At 42.0% G+C, this 17,841-nt stretch overlaps 1 protein-coding gene and 1 long non-coding RNA gene across 2 annotated transcripts in view; one reads left to right on the forward strand and one right to left on the reverse strand.

The window, feature by feature from the left end:
- Window positions 1-2,289: 2,289 nt before the first annotated feature.
- Window positions 2,290-9,235, reverse strand: akirin2 (akirin 2). The gene is made up of 5 exons (XM_088626744.1): window positions 8,668-9,235; window positions 5,519-5,662; window positions 3,920-4,069; window positions 3,708-3,779; window positions 2,290-2,965 (listed from the first exon to the last, which is right to left on the reverse strand). The coding sequence occupies exons 1-5, from the start codon at window positions 8,843-8,845 to the stop codon at window positions 2,955-2,957; spliced, it is 555 nt and encodes a 184-aa protein (XP_088482870.1). The 5' UTR covers window positions 8,846-9,235; the 3' UTR covers window positions 2,290-2,954.
- Window positions 9,236-9,310: 75 nt separating this feature from the next.
- Window positions 9,311-17,841, forward strand: part of LOC148675416 (uncharacterized) — a 35,295-nt gene continuing 26,764 nt past the window's right edge. Inside the window, exon 1 of the long non-coding RNA XR_015935523.1 lies at window positions 9,311-9,431. This is a non-coding gene — a long non-coding RNA (uncharacterized LOC148675416). The remainder of the gene's footprint in view (window positions 9,432-17,841) is intronic.

Below are 17,841 nucleotides of genomic sequence, written 5' to 3' on the forward strand. Positions count from 1 at the left end.
CCAACTGTATTGCCCAAGTGGTTCTAGCTACTTAACATCTCCTTCGCTCAGAAAAGTGTTTTACTTTTGGTTGATCAAAGTGACAGACAGGGCCCTTTCCACCATTAAGGCTTGGCTCAGCTGTGGTTCCACAGACCGTGGGAGTTCCTTCAGGTACAGCGCCACCTGGGCCAGCTCTCTGGAAATGAAGTCCATGCACCAGGCAGTTAGGGTGGGCATGAAAGGAAAACTGCATTGACATCGGATTAGAGTGTGTTCCACTGAAATTCCATCCATTTTCTAAACCGCTGTACAGAGGTGCAGGGGAAGCCAGAACCTACCCTGACAAGCAACAGGTGCAAGGCAGGATCCACCCTGGATGGGATGCCAGTCCATCGCAGGGCAAACATGTACCTGTACCCTCCATAGCCAGAAGGGTGTTTCAGATGGTTCTGTCACTTCAAATATTCTTAAATTGGATTAACTGTTTTGGTACCATCGTTCTTGTTTACTGTCAAAACCTACTGTAATCTATCCTGCTCAGAATGAAAAGTTTCTGTCTGGCACTATGTGATTAATACCGATACTGCTCATGTGCGATTTGATACTTTCACATCCATTGGGCCAGACATCCGCTTGCTGTCTCAGTGTGCTTACTATGCTCAGCACTGAGAGAGGGTGAAGGGAATATTATGGTACATATTCTCTGCAGTGGCTGCATTTAACTGCTCTGAGAAATCAATACAAGCCAGTTAATGAAGAATAAAGGGAGAATACTCAGAATGTAATGGACAAAATAACAACTCTCAGCTGTCATATCTGTTGAAAGTTTTGGAGGAGCACATTTCTCCTTCATTAGGTACTGGTTTTGAAATTTGTGTTCATAAATTGACTAAATTGGTTGAAGGTTTGAGTAGAGGCTTCATCGCACTTGAATAACTTGAAACATTTCTCATGATAAATTGTTAGTTTTTGTAATGCCGGGGACCAATTTTTAGTGCACTTTTTAAGTCTGAGTCATTGAAAAATACTGAAACTACAATTCCACCCTATTTAACCACCACTTCATCCACTAAAATCACACATAGCTGTTACTATGAAAATTCTGGCATAAAAGATATAATCATGAACATAGTTTTTAGACTTTGGCATCTACTACCCAGCTTTGGTCTTGGCTACAATACAGCTCAGAAGTGTGGCTACAGAAAAAGTATGTAGTTTAGCAGCATTTTATTCACATCTGCTTGAATAAACTCCATCCCTGGGGCAAAGGGGTGAGCTGACCAGGATAGACTCTGCCCCCCCAACCCCATATTGGATAAATCAGAAGATGGACAGGCGGACACTATGGATGTTAGTGGCAGCAGGTGAGAAGTGTATTTAGAGAAGGTTCCAACTCATTTACATTCATGGACTGACATTTAAATCCTAACATTTCTGTGTAGTGAAAAAACAAGATTGTAAATTTAAAAATGGCAAACATTTAAAACCCCAACACTAACATAAAACAGTCTTGCAATTTTTTTTTTTGCAATGGCTATTCAGTTCCCTTTTCATGATAGCAGAGTGAGACACGAGTAGGAGGGTCAAGTTCCCCCTAACTGTGCTCCTCATGTCACCGGTGAAAGTGATAGCGAGCAGAGGGCATAATTAGTTCTAATTTATTTAAATTTGAAATGAACATCTGGATTTTAAAAAAAAAATCAATTTTCACTACACTTATCCAGGCAAAGGTCACAGAACATAGAACATGAAACACGTAACAGATCCATCGGCTGGATTTCTGTGTGGTGAACAAGGAGACCACATTTCAAGGTTGTGAATGTGACAGGGCTTAAAGTCCAGAGTTGCAGTTCTGTTGGAGGACTCTATCTCAGAGCCTGCGTCAGATACACAATTGTTCTACCATGCAGGTCTATGAAATCCATACGACACAGCTGTGCTGGGTTAAAGGCCACCACTTTGGGCAAATTGGTAATTGTCACCTATATACCCAACATAGGTTACATGCCGTTACTGTAAGAGTACTTTTTATTCTGACTCCCCCTAGAAGTTTGGAATTATGAAGTGCTCAAGAGCACAAATTACATTAACATAAGCAGCATAAAAGCACACTTAGCACTGGCTGTGTGCTTAAGCTTGAAAATGACTGTGCTGCTGCCGATTCCTAAGCAAAAGCAAAATCCACTTTAGTCTTTGCACTGGTCACTCCTGTAACCCTCAGGAGAAGAAAATCAGTTAAGTCATATCAGGTCTTAGAAACATGCTTTTGGAATTGACAGGAAAGAAGGCTGTATATTTAGAACACAATCAAATGTAAACATTTTATTTTTATCCAACTTAAGTCCATTATGCTACATGGGCAGTAAAACAATGATACAATGAAAAATGCAGAAAAAACATTTACTAAAATAAATAAAAAACGTATCTTAAGAAGGAAAATATATAAATCACTGAACCAACGGTGAACCCAATTAATGTCCCCCAGCATGCAGTAATGCCCACCCTTGGCTCCTGGAATCCAGAAAGAGGGGAACAACAACCAGGGCATCTGCAAACATGCGAACATCAGGCTTCTGACCATCCCACCCCTTCCCAGCCTAAATATCTGCTAAACTTACATGGCATACTACATTGCTTTATGATACACACACCCAAAAAAAATCAATGAAGGGCAGATTCTGGAATGCCAGATATGTTTATAAAAGGAATCAGAAAAAAAGCCTAATCAATATTAATACAGCAAATGAAACATAAGGAGGCCACTGGTAAGAGTAGTAGGTAGCAGAGGTCCATATACACATTAACATCAGGGAGCACTCCAAATACCGGTTGCTGAAGAAGTGGTTACCACTGACAAAAGCTTGAAACAGCCTGTGCCCACAGGGGAAATATGGCACTGCTACAAGTCTTCACTAAAAATACCCAGCCCGCAGCAATTGAAAGGGAACTGGCAGTCCAGTATAAGCAGTTATTCAGGAAACATCTGCAAGGCAAAGAAAAAGAGGAATGAAGTGAGATGCCACTGACCATACACTTTAAAAATCAAAATCTATAAATATAGGAACGTTTAGCTTAAACCACAAGTCATCAAGGTTCAACATGTTAATCTCTGAAATGAGGTAGAAATCTTATTTCATAGTTAATCTTTAACCCTTCAGTGCCATTTAAAAAAACTGATATTTGACTGTACATAGTGTAACTTCATTTTAAATTCCAATCATTACATACTATCAGAATAATCTAACTTTTGCAACATGAAAAATTGATTCATATAAATCACCACTTCCCTTAACAGGGCTATTCTAAAAATCATTACCTACAGTTTCAGGAGTGTCATCTGGACTCCTCCATCTTTACCCACTAAACTATCATGTTTTCCGTCATGTAAGGGTTTTCTGGTGCACAATAAAAACACACGAGTTGCAGAGAAGAGGAAAAACTACCTTATTAGTTTTTCACATATCTTAGCCATAATCTTAATTACTTAAAAGTTACGAACTTCTAATATAATGAGCTATGAACATGATCCTTAAAGCACTACATTCCACTGAAAATTATTCATTTTAAAAATATTAACTTATTCTTGATAATCATTTTCAGTTGTTAAATATCCAAATCTCTGTACATCCTGTGTATTTACTCAACAATAATTGAATTGTAAGTAAAGGATGTGTTCTTCGGATGTTTCCTCTTTATAGTTTTAATGGTGGACACAAAATACTTACAACTAGCAGGTTGCTCTCCAAATCGTCGCATTAACTGGTCATGTGTGAACTTCACAAAAGCGTCATATTGTTCTGCGGACAACAATGCATGTAAAATTAATCTTGGGACAAAACGCCAATATTAAACTAAACAGCACAAAATTCGAATAGAATTGGTCTTGACTCCATACTTCAGCCAGGACAAGACTTACAAAGTCAAAAAGACCACATACCTGCAAGTTTTGAAGTTAATATTTCCTCATATTCTTCTCGAATTTTATCTTCACGTTCTTTTAATAGACGTTCACAGATCATTCCAACTTGTCTTAAGGTAAATAAAGGCTGTTCTTTTCTTGATGGAGAAGAGGCTCCAGAGGACGTACCTTTAAAAACACAAACCTGCTTAGACTCCCCTGGGATGAATCCCTCTACCCATCTTGGTTGGATGGATGTATTTTTACATTGAAATACAAAATCAGAATGAAGTTATTAAAAGCAGCGAGTCATCTTATAATACTAGTAAATTAACTGGAGAATTAAAGCATTACTCTTCATTACACATCAAGAGAATTTGCACAAGGTTGTCACAGTCGCATTATGCATGACTGAACACTGAAATGATCTGAACTGATTTAGTCATCTCTTCAGAACTAACATCATTGAACCCTAATAAATTACCTTAAACACATTACTAGACACCTGTTATGTCCATGAAACATTCAAGACCACAGATAATGATTAAAAACAGGAGTTACAAAGCTATGCAGCATTTTAATCTATGGCTTTACTGATGTGACTATCACAGTTTAAGACAAATTGAAAATACACACACTGACATCAAATCACACCACTGAACTATATACTGTGACAGCATATGGTACACACTTGACTCTCAATATACAGGACAATACTGCGATTTTACACAGAGCAGTAGCTCTGCATGAAAACTGAAAGCATGTTCCTGTCTCAGCAATTATAAGCGAAACCTGTCACGGGTCAGGATTCAGGTAATTGTTTCATCGCCTCACTGAAAGACAAATGACCTAGTGAAAGCAGCTGCTTGCAAAAATAGTTTTTTGTCTCAACATCTTTCTTTTGAAATAATGATGAAGGGAGAATAATCTATGCCTCAAAAAGCCCATTTTAAATTATATTGTAACTGGTACTCCCACAGGTTCAAAATCACATTATTAAACCCCAGGAAGGTTAAGACCGACCTCACCCTCTAAAAGGGTGTAGAGGACAGGGAGCTTAGAAATATGAGGTCTACCAATTCCATTAAGACATAATCTGTACTTGGACCGGTCTGACTTAGTAAATTCTAGTATTACAGGATGCACCACCAAAACTTCTGAAACAGAAATGGAAGGTGGCAGAACTAAACTTGGTTTTACCCAATGACAGCACCAAGCAGTAAGAAAACGATGCAACCATCCTTACGAGCCACACAGTTTGAAAAAGACAGCACCATAAAGCATAAGCCAGTAGATGCAGGTTTTAACACCGTGGTCCATCTATCTCATTAGCTGTGCTCTGGGAAACAACCAAGACTTTGAAATGGGAAGACAAGATAAGCCATGAAACTACAAAAAGTCTTGGCATTTATAAGGCACACCCGAAGAAGGCTCCACAGCCAAAACGTTTTCTTTCTTCTCTTTTCGGCATGGAATAAACCTATTACTTGTTCATTTTATAAGGCACTTTTCATCTCTAAGGACCACAAAGCTCTTTACTATAACTTGTGATTTTTAAAAATCAACTTGCTCAGTCTGAATTTTGAACTGAACATCTGTGTTAAAAATAAATTAATAAGTGGGCAACTTCACACGTACCTGGCAAAGTGGGTCCACTGAGAATGGCTGCATGGGGCTGTGTGTCGGGCGGACAGCAAGCGTCTGTCTGCTGAAAACTACTCTCTAGGTGTCTCCTCTTCTGCATGCGCTTGTACTCCTGCTTTATGTTGTACAGGATTTGTTCTGAAAGAGAAGACCAGGTTTCCTATAAATCAGCCTCCCAATGGACAATATCCCCCAAAAAACCACGGAATGGAACAATTCTGATGATGAAGCCAATTCATAGGCGGGGATTATTAGGAAGCCATGATTCATCTTGTTCATGGCTCAATCATGGCCTCCAAATAATCCCTATCTATGAATTGGCTTCATTATTCTGCTCTCCTCCCCACTGATAGCTGATGTGTGGTGAGTGTACTGGTGCACTATGGCTGCCGTCGCATCATCCAGGTGGGGCTGCACACTGGTGGTGGTGGAGGAGAGTCTCCATTACCTGTAAAGCACTTTGAGTGGTGTGTCCAGAAAAGTGCTATATAAGTATAAGCAATTATTATTATTACTCTCTTTGAGAAATGCCCTGGGATTTTAATGACCACAGAGAGTCAAGACCTCAGTTTTACATCTCATCCGAAGGACGGCACCTTTTTACAGTATAATGTCCCCATCACTATACTGGGGTATTAGGACGCACACAGACTGCTGGGTGAGCGCCCCCTAGTGGCCCCACTCACATCACTTCCAGCAGCAACCTTAGCTCTCTTCCCTGGAGGTCTCCCATCCAGGTACTGACCAGGCTCACACCTGCTGAGCTTCCCTGGGCTGACAGTGGTGAGCTGCAGGGGGATATAGCTGCTGGATGTTTAGCCAACACATTCAGGTTCAAGTTCTTTCTGAAATAAACATCTACAAAATAGCCTTTTACTGAAGCATTTCCCTCAGTACAGAAATTCTTTGAAGATCTAAGGGAGCATCACAACCCAGGGGCTTCTGCCACACAGGATAACAGTGAATCTTTCAGAGATGAACACGAATCTGAAGCTGTAATGATCAAAACACAGGGATGTCAGGTAACATCTCTGAGAATGTTTTTCTGGTTAGTGTGCAAGCAGAACTGTCAGGTCTGTCTTTGGATAAGCTGTAACAGCTCACTCACAGCCTCCACTGAACAAGAGAAAGTAGCACATCTCTCATGCTCAAGCCCTCCCCACACACCCTCGTCCCAGGAAGCGTATATAAAAGCACAAAAACCACTAACTTCAACCGCTTGTGGTAAATGGCCCTGCTCGATGGCAGCCAGGGTACATTAGCACCCCCTCTGCTTCCTCTCCTTAAACAGTGCATGGGATTTAAAGACTTCAGCTAAGTAGACATCTGAAGCTCTGCTAGGACCCTCAGGGTCACTTACCAGGGGCTGTAGGTTCAGGACTGAAGGAGCGTGAAACAAACCACCCAGCCTTGTGGCTGAAGCTGCCACTTCAGCTTCTGTCAAGGAACAGCTGGATGAGACCCTTGGATCAATTGACTGCTAACTACCAAACCGGTTAAATGGGCAGAATGGCCTCTAGTTTGTACGCAATATGGTCTTCTGCACCAAGCCACTGCCGAGCCATTCAGGAGCCTTACATGTGGGAAACTGGGTTTGCATTCAATCTGTGACACCTAGCTAGAAGACTCCCCTCAACAGAGTTTTTAAGCCATACTCGAAACCATAAACATTAAAAAATGAAACTTCACTGAACATACTACCCAAACTATTCCAATCTTACTGGGCACACTTTGTACTTTACTACACCAACACACAGAGATTTTCAAATTTGGAAGTCTGAAAAGATCGGAGCTGAATGCAGACCTGACACATATGCAACACCACCAAGAAACCAACAGCAGTTTTCAGCTGTAAAAGGAATCGTGAGCTCACAGCGACATCACGAAAAACTCTGCAACACCTTGTATCACAAAAAAAGAAAAGTCTTTATCACGAGAAAAGTGGGGCTGCGCACATTTCGTCACGTCACAAACCCAAGCGAGTCTAGAGGAGTCCACCATGTGACATTGGTGCAAAACGACCAGTCAACCAGTAATAACACCTGAAATACTTCTCCCACTATCAAACCGCACAATGACCTGAGAGAGGCCAATTTGGAAAATGATCGGGCACCTATCTATTCCCAGGCCTTCTGAAATACCGAACCCAGTCACTGCAACGAGGCGCAACCCCCGGGATACTTGTTTCAAACAAACTTCAAGGTGTTTTTTTTTTTCACCCAACATCCAATTCGGCTTCTTAAAACCCCACCCCAATAAACAAAAAAAATAATCAAAGCCTCCATCTTGAGCTAAAACGCCAATGAGCACCATTTTAACGCAGGCGAATAGCAGGCGAATAGCCGAGGCATTTGCCAAACAAATGGCTGTAATTACACCTCATTAGGCGCCGCCGATCCTCACATATAACGTTGCCAAGAACGGGGAAAATCGATCTGGCTTTGAAGAACCCGGGTTTCCAATCCCCCCGAGCACTGTCGGGCGAGAGAAGGGGGAAGTTTCACATCCAGCGGCGGATCAGCAATTGTGCTGGAAACACAAACGTGAAGAAGGAGGAAGGTTTAGCTCGCCCTGCGTGGAGCGGACCGAAAAATAAGCGTACTTCTCTAACAGAGCTGATCGGTCTCTTCCCCCCAACCCCCATCTCCTTATCCGCAAGCCCTAGTGCAGCCATGTTTCACGAGTACCCGTGTGTGGCCGAGGCCATGTTTGTGCCTCCTACAAACACTGGCGTTTGAACACAACGAGCGACGCGTTTCGAGTGAACCCCGGACATAACGGTTCACATCTCAAAAAAAAAGAAAGTCGAACGGCAGAGCAGGGACACGAGAGAGAAACGAACAAACCAAAAAAAGAGAGAGAGAGAGAGAGACGTCCCCTTCAACCGCCCGAGTTTCACACGAGTACAAAAAAAAAACAACAAAAGCTGGACCTGCGGAGTCCAGCCCGGCTGAATTCACGCTTATTTTTTTCCAGAAAGTCATCAAGGCACAGGCCCCCGACACCGACACCGACACCCACCCCCACCTGTGCCCCGGCCTGGCGGAGCAGCGGCTCCGGGGGGCCGCGCCGCTCGAGCGGCGGCAGGAAGCGGCCGCGAGGGGCCCCTGCCGCTCGCGCGCTGGGGACAAGGGCGCACGTACCCGTCGTCAGCCGCGAGGACACCTCGCCGAAGGGCGACGGCTCCAGGCGCAGGTACTTCTGGGGGGACGCGGCGGACGCCGACGGCGACATGGGGGCGCATCTCCTCCTCTTGGGGGACGCCTGGCTCATCAGGGGGTCGAAATCCATAGTCCTTTTCAAAGTCGCCCCACAAGCCATGACTGCGATCCGGCTGCTGCCACCACCACCAGCACCAACAAGAAGAACGCCGCTAGGACTGAAATAATTCAAAGGAAATAAAAAAAACGAGACGCGGGCGAAGTCCCGTCTCGTAGCTGGAAATAAACAGGGCTAAAAAAAAAGTGCCAACCCCTCCGGTGACTCTTCTAACTTCTCTCAGGGGAGACGAGTCCTGCGGAGACAGCCTCGTATTTTTTGCCTTCTCGGTGGTCCCCCGTCTCCACTACCCAGCTCCTGTCGTTCGCGGAGCTGCTGCGAGGCTTTTCCGCGTTTCTCCTCCCAGTTTAAAACGCAACAAAAACCCAGATGAAGACGGATTCCAGTCTGAACTGCAAATCACCCGCAGCAGCACTCCCTATTTCCTTTCAAACAAGCAACATGGCGTCGCCGACAACGTCAGACTTCAACAATGCCTCCACGCGCATGCGTGTGAGCCGCTGGAAACCGTGGGGTTTGTAGTTTTTTGTTGCTCTAATTGAGCGGGATGGATGACGGCCGTGGACTACATCTCCCATGACACCATGGAACAATGCTTTTCCGGGATCCAATTTAAATGCCCTCATTGGTAAGTTTGAGTGGATAGAAGGTTTTGAATAAAGCCAATAAGGTTGATTTGTTTTTACCAATACAATTGTTATGTTACTGTCAGACGAAATGACGCATTTCTGCACGTAAATTTAGCTAGCTCAAACTACCCAAAACAAATTCCCCAGTATTCAATATTAGGATACTGTATTTAAACTGTAACCTTATTAAATTCGAGTGTTAAGCATCATTTCAATCGGCAGTTTTGTTTAGTCAACCGTTTTGTTACAAATACAGTATCAGACAACCTGGCGACACAACCACAAAATTAATTTTGGGAATATTCTAGAGATAATTACCGTGACAGAAGGCGCTTGGTCATGTTATTGTTAAGGTATTTAAATTTGGAAAATAGCAAATAAAACCCATGACAGTAAGCCACAAAATAGGTCTTAAATAATGTTTTAAAAAAGTATAAGAGTTTATAATAAAAATAAAATCTTTGAATTTTTATGCAAAAATAGTTATTACAATTAAAAAAAATAACGTTGAAAATAAAAAGCCCAACTTAATCCCAGTTTATTTCAGTATGTAAACGTAACCCCTATCCAGTTGTACACATTCTGTACAAGAGTATTGTCCTGTGGTGTAATTAGAAAATGATGTCTCCAGATTTATTCAAACTCATTTTGCTGTTGCCCAGAAGACTTCTAATTGTCGGATGAATCACAGTTATTGTCAGCAAGAAATAAAAGGGAAAAATTAGCATGTTGATTGTAGGTTTTTTATATTACTTTGCGTCAGAACCTTTGGTTTATCACCTTGAAAGAAATTCTAATGCCAGTCACTGACCTCACAACTATGCCTCATACCAAACTCGCACCAAACTTTAAAGCTGTGCCTAATCTGACACTTGAACTGCATTAACAAACCAGTATAACCCTAAAGCCAGTTTAAGTCTAAATAACTCTAATCCTACACTAACTCTAACCATAACTCTACCCATAGCTTAAGTGCTCCCTGAAACCTGAATTGCAGTCTAAAAGTGTACTAAATGAGTGAAAATACTACCAGGACCATACTTGAATGCTAGCATCCATCTTAGCTTTGTCTTCTGTGCTACAAACTATTGGCTTTAGGTACAATCACCCTTGATCACAGCTGTAAGCTCAATGCAAAGCTTAATCTTTTTTATGTTGTAGGAAAAGTATTATGCAGGGTTTTCTGAATGTGGCCTAACTAAAGCATATTGTCACGTTTTCACCAGCATCTCACTTGATATTTATTTCTCACTCTTTGGCCAAGTTTACATGACTGTTAAGTTCCTTTAGACACATAACGCTAACACTGCATTTGTGGAAAACATATTTTGAATACTAGTCTTTGATATGTATCCTCATGTCTCTTATTGTGGCTTCTGTGTATTCTGTGTATCTGGACGCTTGCAAAAATAGTTCTGCTACAACACTAGCTGGTCGTTGCCAGTTAGTGTCTGGTGTAATGCAACCATGTCCAGGGGAAAAAGACCATTTGGATTTGCCCTGTTGTTCAAGCGACACTAATATTTGTCGTCACATATACTGTGTATGAGTAAGAGGGGCTCAGATGCAATCTCTCTCATCAATAAAACACCTCCTGAATCGAATCCCGTTTCCTCCTGTGTATTTGCTGGTAATGCAACAGAATCAGTTGTCTAATTTAATTTACTTTACTTGGGGAGGAAAAGGACCCTATTTCTCTTACCCCTGCAGTTTTTTTTTATCAAGATAAGACACAGCTTTCCCCCAATCAGAACATAGAAGAAAAAAAGTCTAAATTATAAATGTGCTGAGATTGCCATATAATCCCTAGTTTTTTTAAAAAATATTCTCCTGAAATTTCCTGTTTTACTAACAGATCTTTAGAAATCAGTCGCATTAAAGCCAATCACGTCTTGCTGTACAGATCTGACGCTCATTTGCGTGATGTATGTGTTTGGGGAGGCGTAAAAAATGATCTGCAGAGCATGCTGGTATACAGGTCTTTCTGGAGTCACCAGAAAGGTTACAATGGAGTCAAGACCAGTTACTCAAAGCGTTTGGAGTCAACTTTTAATAAAAACAAGTGGCAGTGACTTCATGAAGAAAAATGTTCTCTCCTGATCTGCTGCACTTGGTAGACTTCATGATAAATGACATACGCTATCACTTGTCTCCTAGAAATAAATGGGACATTTCGCGATTATGGTGGTAGAAATCTTGTGTGTTTGTGTGTGTGATCTTTCCACCAGTTGGGTCCAGATTAAATCAAAATTAATTCCATTTCAAAATGAACTCGTTTGACAACCAGAGATTACAAACCCTGCAGGCTTCAACCTCTAACACAAACACGCAACCTGTACCGGTTCTTGGGTTTGAAATTCACAAAGCGGTTTGAAATTATTCCTATCTCACACATTCAGAAAATGCTAACCCTTTAATGCATTTTTCATTCCCGACTCCCTAGAATATTGCTGTCTGACCCAAATGCATTTTCATAACATCCCTTAAGGATTGAAAACGTTTTCAATCAGTCCTAAATTTGAAAGTAACTAAGATCTTTTTTATTATTAAATAAAGTGTGATAGATAAGCAAAGGCATGCACACTTAAGTATTAATGCTTTGTTTGGGGGGATATAGCAGTTATTTTTAACTTATTCAATCTTATTTTAAAATAAAAGAACAAATCCACATTCAATCCGGTTTTAACGGAGTCGTGAGCGTTGCTTTATGTCCACCAGAGGGCGACATAACTACAGCTAAAACGGGAGTTCCTGCGAGGTGGTATATACTGTAGGAGCTCCAGCAATAATACTGTACCAGACTCGAGCGTCATTCCAGACACCTCTGATCACATGCAGGGAGGAGGCCAGACAGAGCTGGTTGCCACAGAATTGGAGCAAAAATGGCGTTTAACAGAAACGCGACATCTATACATTGAGCAGTTCAGGTGGGCGGCTGCGTCTGCGTCAGTTATAGGTTTGTTCCACGCTGAACATTTCGGGTGTGGAGCCTTCTTTAGGTATACACCAAATCTATACATTTAGTATGTTTTGTTGAGATAGTTGTAATGCTGAAAGGTAAAGAAAAGAAAAACACAACGTTTGGGCTGTGAAGTCATTGTAATTACTATTGTAACCTTTTCTTTCTAAGAATTTCTTTTAGGAGATTCAGAGGATGGTACTGTCTCAAGGAGTACTTTTTAAGAAAAGTTACAAAGAAGAGGAGGCCATTCAGCCTGTATAACTACTTATCTCTTTAGAACTATCCCACAGACGGCTACTGACAGCAGAAACATGTATTTTACATAAAGCATTCTTGCGCGTTTTTCATTGTTTCTCATCTAAAATCTCCTTAGATATGGAGGAGGCTGATGGCTCTCGGATATTGCCCTTGATCCGTCGCTCGGTATTCCCACCTCTCGCTAACTCTTCCTCTGCTCCACACAACGGGCAACAGGGCCTTCTCCTGTGTGGGCCTCACTGCCCAAGCCCATGAGAGACTCTACTCCTGTCGACATTTTTAAGCATCTTCACTGAAGCTCTTGATGTTCGATTCGGTTTTATTCTTGGCTTTACTAAATCATTTTGTTGTGCTACGTCTACTCATCTCAGTCCTGTAACCCCAATGGCAGGGCGGTGCTGTATACAGTATGTATTTATCATGCCCTAGGCGACTTAAACATAAAAATGTAAGACAATACCATAATATTCTGAATAAAGTATTTGAATGCTGAATGAATTAATAGATACATATTCTAAATAATTCTATAAAATTCTTATTAAACACAGTGTTATTTGATTTTAGAATCGATTCAAAATAACCACCCCCAGGTATTATTACAAGCACCATTCTTGTAAAATAGCCATTAAGTAATTAGGTACCTCGTCATCTTTTCACTTAAATACTCAATGTTCAGAACAGGCAGTGGAAATTCAAATGTTAAGTTCAACGCCACAGTAGAGAAACAACATGCTTTCTGAATTTTCCCCAATCACTGTTCTTGTTATAAATGTACAGAGCTAAATAATTCAATTCTCACTCTAAGTGAATCTCATCAGTTTCATCACCTCACAGTCACAAATGCTCCAATATGTGGAACTCCAGCAGTCCAAGATCACCCGATCTCATCGACAGGACATGACGGCAAGACTGTCAAATCTCTGCTGGTTTCTGGTGGCTGTCAGTGTCTTGTTAATTGGTCCCATGAGTCAGAAGAATGTTTCTCCAGAGCAGTTCATACCCTGCATTGACAGGTGAACGTCGTGCTGGGCCGTGGTGACATTTGGAAATGCTGAAATCCCATGAGAATTTGGGATGAGCTTCTACCCTTTTCCTTCCAGAAGTGAAACATCCCTGATGGGAAGTGTTGGCCCAGAACTACAGAACAGGTGCACCTGAGCACTTGAGTGTAGCAGCACATGAGCTGTGCACTTACAGAGTTTAGTTGCTTGCACTTCTTGAAGTGGTTACACGCACAAGGCACAGGTCCCAATTTTTCCCGCTGAGCCTCATTCACTCGCTTGCTTTTTTATGGCTGTGTTTTGCTATGAATCTCCTCTCCTCCTCCATGTGGCGTCGCATCATCCAGGTGGGGCTGCACACTAGTGGTAGTGGACGGGAGTCCCCATTACCTGTAAAGCGCTTTAAGTGGAGTGTCCAGAAAAGCGCTACAGTATATAAGTGTAAGGAATTATTGTTATTGTTATTGTTTTTATCATCATCAACAGCATCAGTCCTTAGCTACTATGAGCATCAGGTAATTCATATTCAGCATCAGGCATTATTACTAGACAGCAGAGGTTCTAAATGTATCATCCTACAGTATTACTTGTTTTTTAACTCCTCTATGTGCCAATGAACAAATGATCCAGTCGTCGTACCCTGACCTGGGCCTTCTCCAGGTGACACTTTCCGAGGCTGTGCTGCTGCCTCACAGCTCCCGGGCTCTGCTTTTGATTCCTGACTGGGGGTGCCTTCTATGTGGAAGTAGCCCGTTTCCCCATGTTCGCGTGTTTTGCTAGCGATAACGTCGCAAGCCAGTTTCCTGCGACGGCATGCTGTCTCCATGAACAGGGGGCTTGAAAAGGCCCCCTTGTGTGTGTGGCCCCTGTAGTGGTGTCCCTTCTAGGGTGTGTGGTCCCTTCCTGCACTCTGCACGCCCAGAAGAGTCTCCAGGTTGCTGTGACTCACGTCAGCGAGAAGCCATGTTCTGATCATGGATGGGTGAATAATGATAACGTTTTAATTGGAGAATGATTATGTTGCTTACTGTTGTAGTGTGCTTGAGCAGAGTGTTGCTGGAAGTATGTTAGGAGTTTCGTTCGATTCATCTTTTGGACAGTCCGTTCAGTTCTGTTAGAATGATTTTCGGAGGTTGAGATACAGTGCCTTGCGAAAGTATTCGGCCCCCTTGAACTTTTCAACCTTTTGCCACATTTCAGGCTTCAAACATAAAGATATAATTTTTTTATTTTATGTGAAGAATCACCAACAAGTGGGACACAATTGTGAAGTGGAACGAAATCTATTGGATTTTTGAAACTTTTTTAACTAATAAAAAAATGAAAAGTGGGGCGTGCAAAATTATTCGGCCCCCTTGCGTTAATACTTTGTAGAGCCACCTTTTGCTGCGATTACAGCTGCAAGTCGCTTGGGGTATGTCTCTATCAGTTTTGCACATCGAGAGACTGAAATTCTTGCCCATTCTTCCTTGCAAAACAGCTCGAGCTCAGTGAGGTTGGATGAAGAGCGTTTGTGAACAGCAGTTTTCAGCTCTTTCCACAGATTCTCGATTGGATTCAGGTCTGGACTTTGACTTGGCCATTCAAACACCTGGATACGTTTATTTGTGAACCATTCCTTTGTAGATTTTGCTGTATGTTTGGGATCATTGTCTTGTTGGAAGATAAATCTCCGTCCCAGTTTCAGGTCTTTTGCAGACTCCAACAGGTTTTCATCCAGAATGGTCCTGTATTTGGCTGCATCCATTTTCCCCTCAATTTTAACCATCTTCCCTGTCCCTGCTGAAGAAAAGCAGGCCCAAACCATGATGCTGCCACCACCATGTTTGACAGTGGGGATGGTGTGTTGAGGGTGATGAGCTGTGTTGCTTTTACGCCAAACATATCGTTTTGCATTGTGGCCAAAAAGTTCGATTTTGGTTTCATCTGACCAGAGCACCTTCTTCCACATGTTTGGGGTGTCTCCCAGGTGGCTTGTGGCAAACTTTAGACGAGACTTTTTATGGATATCTTTGAGAAATGGCTTTCTTCTTGCCACTCTTCCATAAAGGCCAGATTTGTGCAGTGTAAGACTGATTGTTGTCCTATGGACAGACTCTCCCACCTCAGCTGTAGTTCTCTGCAGTTCATCCAGAGTGATCATGGGCCTCTTGGCTGCATCTCTGATCAGTCTTCTCCTTGTCTGAGCTGAAAGTTTAGAGGGACGGCCAGGTCTTGGTAGATTTGCAGTGGTCTGATACTCCTTCCATTTCAAGATGATCGCTTGCACAGTGCTCCTTGGGATGTTTGAAGCTTGGGAAATCTTTTTGTATCCAAATCCGGCTTTAAACTTCTCCACAACAGTATTACGGACCTGCCTGGTGTGTTCCTTGGTCTTCATGATGCTCTCTGCGCTTTCAACAGAACCTTGAGACTATCACAGAGCAGGTGCATTTATACAGAGACTTGATTACACACAGGTGGATTCTATTTATCACCATCAGTCATTTAGGACAACATTGGATCATTCAGAGATCCTCGCTGAACTTCTGGAGTGAGTTTGCTGCACTGAAAGTAAAGGGGCCGAATAATTTTGCACGCCCCACTTTTCATTTTTTTATTAGTTAAAAAAGTTTCAAAAATCCAATAGATTTCCTTCCACTTCACAATTGTGTCCCACTTGTTGGTGATTCTTCACATAAAATAAAAAAATTATATCTTTATGTTTGAAGCCTGAAATGTGGCAAAAGGTTGAAAAGTTCAAGGGGGCCGAATACTTTCGCAAGGCACTGTATCTGGAGATATCCAATTCCAGAAAGGGTATAAATCCCTGGAGTGTTTTTGTGTATGTTGTATTATGTATTTGCCTTAGTAATGTGCACTATCTGCACTTTGCACTATGTGTATCCTGTCTGCAATGTCTATGTCAGTGTCCTGTCTGGATTTGCACCATGGACTGTATACTTGTATATAAATGGCTTCATGCAGTTTTAAGCAATTCTTCTTTGCAGATTTGCTCAAAGGCTCTCCAGTGGATTGGGACCAAGCCTCTCCAGAGATTCTTAATAGAATTCATGTCAACACTTTGAGATACTCAAGAACGTTTACTTTCTTATTCTTAAACCTTGTTCCCATCACTCTTGACAAGCTTCCCAGCCCCTGCTGAGAAGCAGAACTATCACCTAATGCTGCCACCACCCTGTGTGACAGTAACGATTGTGTTGACTGAGTGGTGCACTATATTGAGTCTTTAACACTGGGTCTTTCCTGACCACAAAACCTTTTGGCACGTGCTTACCGTCTCACTTATTTGTTTTATTGCTTTATGAGGACCGCTGCTGTGGTAGAATTCTGGCCATCACAGAGGACAGTCACCACTCCGGGCATGGCCTCTTCACCCCACTGCCCTTAGGCAAGAGATACAAGAGCATACGGACACTTACCACTAGATTCCTCAATAGCTTCTACCCACAAGCAGTGCAATTGGCGAACACATTTGGCCATGTCCCTCAGACCACACCTACACCATCTACCTCATTGTAATTTCTTATTTATTGCACATGTACAGTCACTATTTACATGTCTGCATTGTTTACATTCAAACGGTTTACTTGTTTACCTGTACATTGTCTACTGTTTGTTTGTATATTGTCTTGATGCACTGTCTGCACTTTGTGTTTTTACAGTATAAAACCTCCACACAGATAGCACCCCAGGAACTGAACCCAGAGATCAAGCTCTGCAGAGCTCTGTAGTGCCATGGTGCTGCCCATTGAATTAATATTTTACTCAATTCACTGTAGAGGGGGAAATAAGCCAGGAGAGAAGGCCTGACATATGACCGTTTATTTTCTTTCCTGCTTTTAGAAATTCTTCCAACTCTGTTGTTTCCAGTATAGAGTTCTAATTAGACAAAGATCTCTTCCGTCAGTGTCTACCGCTTCTAGGATTTAAACAGTTCTCATGTCTTTGTGAAAAGCTGTAGCATAATCAGTGAAGGAGATGCTGTGTGCAGGTCTTTCTGCACCGCAGTGGATCTTTTTGACATGAATCTAGGAAGATTGCATTTATAGCCCCTTTCCTTTGAGAAAACCGTGATGTTCTTCTGCTGTCTTTGTCCTGATTTTATTACTCATATTTTCAAATATGACCCTTTTAATTTTGTTTTGTAATATGGCTTGTCAGATATGGGATGAGGGAGTTCACACT

Source organism: Lepisosteus platostomus, chromosome 3 (genome assembly GCF_059453375.1).
Source record: "Lepisosteus platostomus isolate fLepPlt1 chromosome 3, fLepPlt1.hap1, whole genome shotgun sequence".
Classification (NCBI taxonomy): domain Eukaryota; kingdom Metazoa; phylum Chordata; class Actinopteri; order Semionotiformes; family Lepisosteidae; genus Lepisosteus; species Lepisosteus platostomus.

Coding starts and splice junctions, on each gene's coding strand:
- akirin2 (XM_088626744.1), bottom strand. CDS start 8,845: ATGGCTTGTGGGGCGACTTTGAAAAGGACTATGGATTTCGACCCCCTG. Junction 4,070..5,518: donor CAGTGGACCCACTTTGCCAG/GTACGTGTGAAG, acceptor GTGTTTTTAAAG/GTACGTCCTCTGGAGCCTCT. Junction 3,780..3,919: donor ATTAACTTCAAAACTTGCAG/GTATGTGGTCTT, acceptor TGTTGTCCGCAG/AACAATATGACGCTTTTGTG.